This window comes from Zea mays, chromosome 5 (genome assembly GCF_902167145.1).
Source record: "Zea mays cultivar B73 chromosome 5, Zm-B73-REFERENCE-NAM-5.0, whole genome shotgun sequence".
NCBI classification, from domain to species: domain Eukaryota; kingdom Viridiplantae; phylum Streptophyta; class Magnoliopsida; order Poales; family Poaceae; genus Zea; species Zea mays.
The window spans coordinates 154,463,386-154,476,337 of record NC_050100.1 but is presented as its reverse complement, the minus strand read 5'-3'; the positions used below and the strand labels follow the sequence as shown (position 1 = coordinate 154,476,337).

The window sequence follows — 12,952 nt, the reverse complement described above, 5'->3', positions numbered from 1 at the left end:
TTATGTCGATGGATACATGGGTGCTTGTACAAGTGATGTTGTGGATGAAGAAGATATGGGAGGTGTACGTGATGCCATTGCGCAAGCATTGATGGAAAATGCTTAATAATGTAATATTTGTGCAAGGATTGATGTAATGACCTTGTATTTTGTAATATATAAATATTTTATGAATTTTCTATCATTAAAATAACAACACCATATGTCTCTAGGTAATAAATATATATTCAGAAATAATAAGGGTATTTCAGATATTTCTCTATTCTATCAGGGTTTCAGTCCATTCAATAAGCGAACTGCCAAATAGCTAGTTTCTCAGACCAGCTGCTTCTCAGACCAGCCAGCCATAAAGGAGGCTTCTGCACAAGTTCCAGCTGTGCCAAACAGGGCGTATGTCTAACGCTCTCCCATAGTCGATACGATCATCCGAAACAGGCGCTATAGCCTATGGCGCGAGCTACCTGATACGCTGGACTAACTCTATTGTGATAGCGCCTATGTGGCTGTCCAGCAGTTCGTCGAGGTTGTGCCATGACGGTGAGACATGCCCGAGCAAGCTAGCAAAGAAGTCTAGCGCTGCAGGTATCTCGGTGTCATAGGCTACGACGCGGAGCCGTATTACCTCGGTGTCATGATTTATGACGCCGAGTAAAGGGTACAAAAATAACGTTAAGTCATGCAGGGGCTACACGTGATTTTTTTTTTGAAAAAAAAAGTCCAAATTACAAAAAAACCGGCAAACCGAAAGTCCGAAACATGTCTGTCATGCGACAAAGTTCCCTGGTTCTTGCCTACAGGCTGGGCGCACGTATGTAGCTGAAAGTCCAAATGAGAAAACATGTCTACCAGTTTTCCCCGAGAAACTGGAACGAGACGGTAACCGTCGCTGAAAGCCTGAAACTATGGTGGGTGCAAGTTCAAACTGCAGAAACGAAGCAGCTGCAATGCAAACGAGGACATTTGGACATCATCCAAGCGCCCCACGCCTTGTCCGTCGGAGCTGGAGTTGGACCGGACCCTGTCCAAAGCAATAATGCACAAACGCCATTAACATTATCTACCCAGCCAGCCATTACTAGGCTCTTTCCGGGCCTTTAAAATAGGTGTCCCTCCCGTCTCCACCTTCCTCCAATAGTTGCGCTTCCACTTCCACATCGGTAGCCATCGCTGGCTGGCTCCAAGTACTGGACTCCCTCCTGAGTCGGGAGGAAGCAATGGCGGCTGAGAGGAGGCAGCAGCAGCAGCAGCACGAGGGCGCGGTGGCAGCGGCGGAGCCGAGCGTGGCGCGGCGGCTGTGGCGCGTGGTGCGCGCCGTGCTGTACATGCTGCGGCGGGGCCTGCCGTCGGGCCGCAAGCTCGGCATGGACCTGCAGCTCCTCCTCCACCGCGGCAAGGTCGCGGGCGGCCGGTTCCTCGCCTCGGCCCAGCACGGCCGCCACGCCGCGGCCTTCTCGTCCCACGCCGGCGCCGGCGCCGGCGCGGGGGGTTCGTTCTCGTGCGGCGCGCTGGACCCGAGCGTGGCGGTGCACGAGCCCTCGCGCAGGCGGCGCGAGGTCGAGTTCAGCTGCAGCAACACGCCGTCGTCCGCCTCGGGCGTGGGGGGCCTCGGCCTCCTCGGCGCCGCCAGACGCCGCCGCCGACGCCGGCGGCAGCAGCAGCAGCAGCAGCGCGACGAGCCGGAGCCGGCGGCCGGCGGCAGCGGGTACCTGATGCAGTACTACAGCTACGACGCGGCCGAGGTGGCGCGGGTGTTCGAGATGCTCAGCGACGAGGACGAGGACGAGGACGTGGTCGACGTCGACGACCGCGGCCGGCTCTTCGGCGGCGACGCCGTGCGAGTGCCGGTGCCGGGCGCCTCCTCCGCGACGCCGTCACCCGCGCAGGCGCAGCTGCTGCGCCTGGTGGCGGCCGCGGGTACGGGCAGCAGGAAGCAGCAGCAGCAGCAGGCGCGCGTCGGCGTCGCCGCCGGGTCGTCGGCTTCGCCGGCGGACGGCGCCGCCCAGGTGGACCGGCGCGCGGACGAGTTCATCCGGCGGTTCTACGAGCAGCTGCGCGCGCAGAGGAGCGCCGCGTCCACCCCCGACTGCTACGGCTACGGCGTGGGCGGGGCCAGCCCCTACGCCGCGCGCGCGCCGCGGCCCGTCACCGCCGGCATCGCGTAGGGCCGCAGCAGCAGCACTACTTGCTTCACGTGTGGCTCACTGCGCGCGGCCCCGGGCTGTCAGTGGGGGGTGTGTGAGTGTGTCAACCAAGCTGCATGAGCCACCCTCGCGTTCCCTCTCCCGGGTTCCGGGCCCGGCGAGTTGTGCACCCAACTCGAAACAGCTAAAATCATGTGCTCTTATTGTCTCCCATAATCTTGCTTAATCTACTCAGTATTTCTGTTAGGTTGTAGAATGAAAGGAGTTAAATTAATTAACGTGTGGCATTCGTTATTAGGAACACCAGGGGCAATCTCGAATAAGCGCATGCATGCGTGCAAGGACAAGCGATTTGGTTGGGATTTTGGGGGTAGTGGGCACCGGGCTTTTAGTACGTTGGTTGTGGGTGTGTCGGCTGGTACACCAATATTCGTTAGCGCCCGGCCGGAGTCATACCACCATATTCATATCATATCCATCCATCCAGCGGTCCTAGCTTGTTTATAGCGTGCTACTACGTATGTATGGTACGTGCATGGTTGCAACCTGTGTTGACCGCGCGCGTACAAGAGGACGGACGGGCAGCAGCAGCCGCTGGTGGGGATGCTTCTTTCCGATGCCAACAATTATTTGATCCCACGCTAATAATAAAATCCACGACCACACAGAAACAGCGTACAAGAGTCCGTGCCTGATTGGTCTTAGCAGTGGATAGGGCTAGATATCAAGCCAACTTGGCTCGGTTCGTCCGAGTTCAAGCTGACTCGTTAATCTAACAACCTGGCTCGATCCGGCTCGTTACGCTAACGAGCCATAAAGTCAGCTCGGCTCGTGTACAAGCTCGAGTGGCTCGTTTAACTCGTAAGCCATAGCAGAAAAAAATACGTATACAATAATCATTTGCTAGTTAATTTTGAACTAATTTAACAATAGGAAATAATAATTATGCTCATAGTTTCATAGACAACATCAATGTACCACCAAATTAACACAAGTCATCAATTCACAATTCACACACAATTTCATCGGTTTAACCCACATTTATATCTGCATGGACAAATTTAACACATAGACACAGTTTATCAATCATTAGTTTAACTCATAGTCTATAGACATCACACATACATACAAACATACACATACATACAAACATGTTCATCAATTATTACGTAAATCATATGCATATAGTTTCGTTTTACTGAAATGTGATAGATCACGAGCTGGCTCGTTAACGAATCAAGCTAGAATGTTAGTTGAGGTCGTGAAAAAAAATCAAACGAGTCGATCTGAGTCGAGTCAAGCTGATCATTAAAAGAACGAGCCGATGAGCCACGAGCATTTGGTTCAGTACTAGCGGTGGAAGATGGTAGCGGTGGAAGAGGGTAGTATAGTGCTAGGAATCTGGGCCGACCTTTTCGGGCCAGCACGAGCACGGCCCGAAAAATAAGAGCCCAAAGCATGACCGACACAAAATAATATGGGTCGGGCTAGCACGACACGAAGGCGGGCCTGGGTCGGGCCTCAAATTCTGACCCGTCGGGCCCCCAACACGGTCCGCATAGATGGGCCGGGCTTAGGCCGGCACGGCCCAATTAAGCCCAATCTGTTTAATTTCTTTAATTTAGTAAGATATCGACTTTATATTGTTGTTATATTTGGAGTTTATGTGGTTAAATGACGCTAGAATTGTTTAATATTTTTAATTTAGTAAGCTATGAACTTTATATGGTTATAATATTTTGATTTTATGTGGTCAAATATACGGGCCGGGCTTGGGCCGGCACGGCCAACAAAGGCACGACGTGGTTTAGGGTCGAGCTGGGCCACTGTTTTTACACTTCGGACTGGTACGGTACGACACAAAAATTGTTTGGTCTTTCCTGGCCCGAACCCGTTTGGTACGAAGCACGATGAATTTAGGCCGGGTTGGCCCGGCCCGGCCCAATTCCCAGCTCTAGGGTAGTACGACCACTCTAGGGTGGCATAGCCGCATAGGGGCACCTCATCACATCTGGCAGCGCAACGCCCGAACGCCGCCACCACACAGGAAAGGAAACAGGGTGCTCTTTGGTTCCATCTGTACTGTGCTGTACCGAACCCGACACACCACGCGGCCTATGACACGCGGGACCACCGTGCGGTCTAAATCCCCAGTTTACGCTGCGTGGCCCAGTTAAGCGTAAGTTATTCAAACAGGGAGGAGGGGTAAAGCTCACTTGCAGCATGAGTTTGGGCGCCGAATCCGTCCGATCCACGACTCTTTCTTCTAGCTCTCGTGGGTGCGCTGCATCATGGTACCGCCGTCCTCTGCTCCTGCCGTTGAACAGGTCGCTGCAGGCGACCAAGCGCGCATGGGATGGGGTGGGCCGTGGGCCGGCCGAGACGGGTGTAATGGTAATGGTATGCTGATGAAGATATATGGTCGGAAGGCAGGTTTAGTAATAATAAATAAAAGTAATAATAAAATAATCTCAAATGCGATGCAAATGACAAATTGAGTTTTAATTCCATAGATTAATCATGAGAGGGTCCGAGCTGCTCATGACCGTGAGCACGGCTAGTATACCAGTTTTACACTCTGCAGAGGTTGCACATCTTTACCCACAAGTCATGTTACCCATCTGCCAAGAGACGGCCAATCCCATACACCTCTACCGAGGAGGCGAGGCAGGGTAACACTACGAGGCCTTTACAAAGTTCCACTAGCTTCAGAAAACCCGCTACAGTTTATAGGAAGCTCCAGTGCAGGAATCCCTCGCCTCAAAATCAACCCAAGTACCTCCCTACACTGACCACTCCCCTACTGCCCTTGCCCCTTTCGGGTAAGGAAGTCATCCACTAGCTTTCCTAGTTAATCAGCCAAGGGCATCCCATACTACCCTTGTGGTAGCACTGTTTTTCCCGGGTGGTCTCTCCATGTTCCCATTAACATAATGATCTTAACATGAACCGTAATAATAAAAAGATAATAAAAGTGTAATCATGAATCGTGTATCTCCATACCCAAATCCACATAAAGCAATAACAGGTACTACCCAAAAATGTTTCAGTGGTAAATAAGGTATAAAGATAACCAAAACTGGGGTGACCTAAAGGATCCCATCAAAATTAACCTATGCAGATCATTATGAATAATAAGAACATGTCTGGGTAAAAATAAGTGATCAAGGGCACAACTTGCCTTCAATGAGCTCCTGCTCAGCAACTTCTATCTGCTGAACCTCAGGATCCACAGTAGCTTGCTCGTCTACTCGCATCAACACAATACATACATAGTATAGCAAAAATTAACATCACACCAAACATGTAAATAAAATACACAATAAAAATCTACACATTAAACTAAGATTCTAGGAACATGAATCATTAATTTTGGAGTTATGGATTTTAAGTTATGAATTTCCAAAGGTTTTATGTGCTTGAAATAATATTAATTGAGAAATGAATTTTCTTACTGTTTTCATGCCAAAACAGAGACTCTAGGTGATAAACAATAATATTATAAAATTATAGAAACTGGAATGGATCAATTTGGAGTTCATATGAATTTTCTAGGATTTAATTAAGTTCCTGCAATTATTTTTACTCTAAAAAGTATTTTCTAATTGAATTTATTTGATTTTCCTGTTCTCTGGACTGGGCCTCATTTTCTAGAAAGCTCAGGGGTTCTGGCATAAGATTCCTGAGACACATAGAATAGTGAATGAGGATGGCGGGTTCTATTTAGGAAAAACACAGGGGCACATGTGTAAAACTTAACCCGCGAAGGGGTATTTAGGGTTTCTAGCCGATGGATCCTAAATGAATGGCTCGGATTAAATCGTAGCCCTCGCGAACCGGTATGCTGCCGTGGCCGTTGGATCGGTGATCCACGACCTCGATTTAAAATACCCTGATTAGATCCTATGGTTCAGATCTCAATCGGACGGCGCTCGCTAACATCCCGAAGCGGTACGCGCCAAGTGTAATCACGACCGTAAGCGCTTGATCTAACGGATGGGGTCGTTCTTCCCCGAGCCCCGTCGAGGTGCGGCGGCGCCACCAGAGTGGTCTGGGTTTGCGATTCCCGGCCCCAACTTTCGATCCGACAGATGCAAAACGTAACTGATGTAAGGGCGGAACTAGGTACAGTCATCTCATCGATGGTGGTGCGCGGTGGTGACCGGCCCGCGGTGAAGTGCGGATCCACGACAACGCCTGCCTCCAGCGAGCAATTCCCGAGTTCCCTGTGGCTCTCAGCTCGAATTGAGGGCTCCTGCAGCTTCACTGATTCCCGACGAACGTCCTCGACCACATGTGCGGACTTGAGCGCAGTCATGGAGGGGAATCACCGGCGGCGGCCCGAACACACACGGCACCATAACTTTTTTCGCGGCGGTGGTTAAGCCCTAGGTGCAAATCGGGTCGTAGAATCGCGGCTTGGAGGATTTATACTCCGGACGTGTCTACGACAGCAGGGATAGCGGAAGTAACCAACGTGGCTGAGTATCGCGGAGCATGACGCGGGTCAACGGCCATGGCGGAGGATGCAGCCTGTTCGGCCACGACCAGCTGGGGTGACGAGATGACAGGCGGGCCCCACAAGTAAGCCACGTGGGGAAAGGATGAGTGAGACGCCTTGGCTTACGCGCGGGTCCGGCTTGTCGGCGCGGCGTTGAGGGGATAACGGGCTACACAGAGGAAAGAGGTATTGGGCCAGATTGGGGACTGCGGGCCACCTAGGTTAGATTTTCTTTTTTTCCTTTTTCTTTTTATCTCCCATTTTCTTTTCTTTATTTCTAAAATAAATTTGAATTCGAATTTAACTTCAAACCTTGTGCAAATTTCATCCTCAAATTATATTATGACTTTAAAAATACTGATTTTGGAAATATATAAATTTCCTTTATATTTATATTCTTTCTCCTTCTTCCCATTTACATTTCCAAATCATAATTACCATTTCGGTTTTAATTCTATTTATTTCTCATTATGTTTTGATTTGTAGTGTTGCTATTGTTATGAATATTTAAATGCACAAGCAACAAAAACTCCAGCATGATGCCATGCTTTATTTGTGTCTTAGTGAAGTTTTACTCATGTTTAAACATGATCAGTCACATGTGATGATAGGTAATGGTCACCAAACATTGGGATCAACTCTATTCCCAGGGTTTACATATTTGGGTATTACAGCGTGGCCCTGTAGCCGGCATGCAGGCGAAAGGGGGAGAGGACGAGTGAAGCATTGAAGACTGTCTAAGATTGTCTGCAGCGCTCGCCGCATCTGCTCCCCTGTGCTGCTGCAGCGGATACAGAGCGACCCTACCGTCCGCAACGTCGCACGCTATTTGATCCTCTACACGCAACAGTACAAGTAGTGTGGGCAGTAGTCCGCCAGATATGGGGGAGAACTATGCAGCCCTCTTCATCGCTATTCGTGCAATGCATGTGTTTGTTGGTTAAGAAAAAAGGTAATAAATGATGAATAGAGTTGGAAAATGATATTTTATGGTTGTAGTGGGATATAAAGGGAGAATATAGGGGGAACCGCCGTGGGAGATAAAAAAGTAGGGGATGAAATGTTGGTGATGTGATGCAAAAAAGTGATATAGAGGGAAAAATTTAGGGGGAACCACTGCGGATAGTCTAAGGGTATCAGCAGCGGTCCCCCCTATACCGCACTATGCAATCACCTCACCCAGATTCTACCCCCTATTTTTCTCTTCCCCACAGCAGTTACCCCTAAAAGGGAAACGTGCCCTTGGGCCATTTCTAAATATTTTGGTGACTAAGTGCCCAACACAAATGGTTTAAGTATTAAATTGTGCCAAATGGTGGATGAAGTGTAAATCAACACAAAGGTATGATTCTAGACTTAGTACATTGGTTTTTGTATACTAACATATTTGTCTAAGTGCTAGAATCAGAGAAAATTCAAAAGGAAAAACTTGGCTGGAGCAGCCAAAACTCTGTGCAGTCTGGATGCACCGGACTGTCCGGTGGTGCACCGGACAGTGTCCGGTACGCGAGGCTGGCGTCTGGTCAAATGGCCGCTCTCGGGAATTCGTCGGCGGCGTACGACTAAAATTCACCGGACTGTCCGGTGGTGCACCGGACTGTCCGGTGGTGCACCGAACTGTCCGGTGAGCTAACGGTCGGCCGCGCAATTCGCGCGTGATGCGTGGTCGAGCCAACGGTCTGATGGGGGCACCGGACTCTCCGATGTGCACCGGACAGTGTCCGGTGCGCCAACGGCTCCAAGTCTTCAACGGTCGGCTGCGCCAATTTAGGAAGGCTATCTGCACCGGACAGTGAACAGGGGATGTCCGGTGGTGCACCGGACTGTCCGCTGCGCCACCCGACAGAAGGCAAGAATTGCCTCCAACGGCTCCTAGCTGCCTTGGGGCTATAAAAGGGACCCCTAGGCGCATGGAGGAGTAATCCAAGCATACTTTGAGCATTCTTAATCATTCACACTCCGTCTTCGCGCACTCGATTGACTTTCTTAGTGATTTGAGCTCCGTTCTAGTGGTGAACTTTGTGCTATTCACTTGAGCTCAAGTCTTGGCTGTGTGTGTGTGCGTATTGCTGCGGTTTTGTGTGTGTTGCTTCCCTCCCTTACTCTAGTGCTTTCACTTTGATCCTTATTGTAAGGGCGAGAGACTCGAAGTTGTGGAGATTCCTCGCAAACGGGAAAGAGTAAAGAAAGAAGAACACTGTGGTATTCAAGTTGATCATTGGATCACTTGAGAAGAGTTGAGTGCAACTCACGTCCATTGGGACAGGCAAGTGTTATACTTGGCCGAACCACGGGATAAATCATCGTGTCTCTTGTGCTTGTTCTCACTGTGACTATTGTGTTTCACAAGAGCTCGGTCCTTAGCCACTTGATTTCATTGTGCTAACACTTAATCAAGTTTTGTGGCTTTAAGTTTTAAGTTTTTTACAGGATCACCTATTCACCCCCCCTCTAGGTGCTTTCAATTGGTATCAGAGCCAGGTTCTCTTCACGAAAGGGACTAATCGCCCGAAAGGATGGATCCTAAGGGAAAGGGGATGGTGATCAACGACAAGGAGAAGGAATCCTTCATCAATGAGCCAAAAGACGACAAGCCCACTGACTCGGGCTCAAGTCATAAGAAGAAGAATGGGAAGAAGAAGAGGCGCATCAAGAAGATAGTCTACTACGACAGCGACGAGTCCTCTTCTTCCCAAAGAGACGACGACGACGAGAAAAAGAAAACGGTCAACTCAAACTTTTCTTTTGATTATTCTCGTATTCCGCAAAATTCCAATGCTCATTTGCTTTCCATTCCTCTTGGTAAACCTCCACACTTTGATGGAGAGGACTACGGATTTTGGAGTCACAAAATGCGTAGCCACTTGTTCTCTCTTCATCCAAGTATATGGAAGATAGTAGAAAATGGAATGCAATTTGATAGTACGGATAATCCCATGTTTATCAATGAACAAATTCACAAAAATGCACAAGCTACCACTGTTCTTTTTAGCATCCTTGTGCAGGGAAGAATATCATAAGGTGGGTGGCTTGGATAATGCCAAGCAAATTTGGGACACCCTCAAGATCTCACATGAGGGGAATGGCGCCACCATGATCACCAAGATGGAGTTGGTGGAAGGCGAACTAGGAAGGTTCGCAATGATCAAGGGGGAGGAGCCAACCCAAACATACAACAGGCTCAAGACCCTGGTCAACAAAATAAGGAGCTATGGAAGCACGAGATGGACGGACCACAATATCGTCCGGCTTATGCTAAGGTCCTTCACTGTCCTTGATCCTCATCTTGTAAACTCTATTTGTGAAAATCCTAGGTACACCAAGATGACGCCCGAGGAAATACTCGGAAAGTTTGTAAGCGGGCGAATGATGATCAAGGAGGCAAGATATGTTGATGAGGCGTTGAATGGCCCAATGCCGATCTACGAGCCTCAAACCATTGCTCTCAAAGCAACAAGCAGCAGGGAGGGGCTACCTAGCAAGGTGGCGCAAGTTGAGGTGGCCGGGCTAAATGAGGATGAAATGACCCTCATCATCAAGCGCTTCAAGACGGCGCTCAAAGGTCGCAAGGAGCATCCCAACAAGAGCAAGACGAAGGGAAAGCGCTCCTACTTCAAGTGCGGTAAGATAGGTCACTTTATTGCTAACTGTCCCGATAATGATAGTGACCAGGAACAAGGAAAGAATGGGAAGAGAGAGAACAAGAAGGTTTACAAGAAGGCTAAGGGCGAGGCACACCTTGGAAAAGAATGGGACTCAGATTGTTCTTCGTCCGACTCCGACGACGAAGGACTCGCCGCCACGGCCTTCAACAAATCGTCTCTCTTCCCCAACGAGCATCACACCTGCCTCATGGCAAAAGAGAAGAAGGTACGCACTCGAAATACTATTGCATATGCTTCTTCAAGTGATAATGAATCTAGTGATGATGAAGTAGACTACGCAAGCTTATTCAAAGGCTTAGATAGAACTAAAATTGATAAGATCAATGAATTAATTGATGCGTTGAATGAGAAGAATATATTGCTAGAAAAGTAAGAGGATCTTTTATATGAAGAGCATGATAAATTTGTAAGTGTGCAAAAGTCTCTTGCTTTAGAAGTTAAAAGAAATGAAATGCTTTCATGTGAATTATCTACTTGTCATGAGTCTATTTCTAGTCTAAAGAGTCTCAATGATGACTTAAATGCTAAGTTAGAAGTAGCAATTAAATCTAGCTCATGTATTGAACATGTAGTAATTTGTAATAGGTGTAAGGATTTTAATGTTGATGCATGTGTTGAGCACCTTACTTCTATTGCAAAATTAAATGGTGAAGTGGCTAGTCTTAATGCCCAACTTAAGACTAGCAAGAATGACTTTGATAAACTAAAATTTGCAAGGGATGCCTACACTATTGGTAGACACCCCTCAATTAAGGATGGGCTTGACTTTAAGAGGGAAGCCAAGAACTTAACAAGTCAAGGGGCTCCCATTTTCAACAAGGAAAAAGGGAAGGCTCCTATGACTAGTAATAGTCAAAAGAACCATGCTTTCATGTATCATGATAGGAAATATTCTAGAAATGCTCATTATAATAGGAGTTATAATGCTTTTGACTCACATGCCATGTTTGCTTCAAGTTCCAATTTTAATGGTAGGCCTAGGAGAAATTTTGTGTCTCATGCTCCTAGGAAAGTGTGTAATGGATCTACCACTATGTTTCATGCTTGTAATGATAAATTTATTCTTTCATGCAAAAATAAAAAGGTGATTGCTAAAAAAGTGGGGGCCAAATGCAAGGGAGACTAGACTTGCATTTGGGTCCCTAAGGCTATTGTTACTAACCTTGTAGGACCCAACAAGAGTTGGGTACCTAAAACCCAAGCCTAATTTGCCTTGCAGGTTTATGCATCCGGGGGCTCAAGCTGGATTATCGACAGTGGATGCACAAACCACATGACGGGGGAGAAGAAGATGTTTACCTCCTATGTCAAAAACAAAGATTCCCAAGATTCAATCATATTCGGTGCCGGGAATCAAGGCAAGGTTAAAGGACTAGGAAAGATAGCTATTTCATCTGAGCATTCCATATCTAATGTGTTTTTAGTTGAATCGCTCGGGTATAACTTGCTATCCGTTAGTCAATTATGTAATATGGGTTACAATTGCTTATTTACAAATGTAGATGTGTCTGTCTTTAGAAGGAGTGATGGTTCATTAGCTTTTAAGGGTGTACTAGACGACAAACTCTATTTAGTTGATTTTTCGAAGGAGGAGGCCGATCTAGATGCATGCTTAATCGCTAAGACTAGCATGGGCTAGCTGTGGCATCACTGTCTAGCACATAGAGGGAGAATATAGGGGGGACTGCAGTGGGAGATAAAAAAAAGTAGGGGCAAAATCTATCTGAGGTGGCACAAAAGTAGGATAAATGGGGAGAAATTTAGAGAAAACCGATGCAAATAGCCTTAGGTTGACCGCATCGCTTCCCTCTCTCCTAACCCTCTTGATGAATAGCGTTACTCTTGTGCTGCAGCGGCTGCCCCTAAACACATCTCTACTGGCTATAGTATAAGTGAGGTGCACAGAAGTACGCCGGATGTGGGGGAGCATTGCGCAGCCCCTTGCCTCGCTATCCGTGCAACACAAGTGTTTGTAGTTGAGAAAAAATGATAATAAATGATGAATAGGGTTAGAAAATAGTATTTTATGGTTGTAGTATGGTATATGGGAGAATTTAGAGGGAATCATTACAGAAAGGAGTAAAATAGGGGCTGGAATCTAGATGATGTGGCTGCATTGTACGCTATAGGGAGGAAATTTTAGAGGATACCGTTGCAGATAGCCTTAAACTATCTGCAACGCTTACCGCGTGGTGGTAGAGGGTTCTATAGCAGCATGCGCTGCACTAGTCGTGTCACTCTATACGTCTACAGTCCTAGGGGAGGGGGCACCACGCGGTAAGCGTTGCGGATAGTTTAAGGCTATTTGCAACGGTATCCTCTAAAATTTTCTCCCTATAGCGTACAATGCAGCCACATCATCTAGATTCCACCCCCTATTTTACTCCTTTCCGTAATGATTCCCTCTAAATTCTTCCATATACCCTACTACAACCATAAAATAATATTTTCTAACCCTATTCATCATTTATTATCATTTTTCTCAACTACAAACACTTGTGTTGCACGGATAGCGAGGCAAGGAGCTGCACAATGCTCCCCCACATCTGGCGTACTTCTGTGCACCTCGCTTATACTATAGCCGGTAGAGGTGTGTTTAGGGGTAGCCGCTACAGCACAAGAGTAACGATATTCATCAAGAGGGT

At 47.7% G+C, this 12,952-nt stretch overlaps 1 protein-coding gene across 1 annotated transcript; it reads left to right on the top strand.

The window, feature by feature from the left end:
- The first annotated feature begins 770 nt into the window (after positions 1-770).
- Positions 771-2,442, top strand: LOC103627060 (uncharacterized). Its single transcript, XM_008647395.4, has one exon. The coding sequence runs from the start codon at positions 1,215-1,217 to the stop codon at positions 2,160-2,162; it is 948 nt and encodes a 315-aa protein (XP_008645617.1). The 5' UTR covers positions 771-1,214; the 3' UTR covers positions 2,163-2,442.
- The last annotated feature ends 10,510 nt before the right edge of the window (positions 2,443-12,952 follow it).

Coding starts and splice junctions, on each gene's coding strand:
- LOC103627060 (XM_008647395.4), top strand. CDS start 1,215: ATGGCGGCTGAGAGGAGGCAGCAGCAGCAGCAGCACGAGGGCGCGGTG.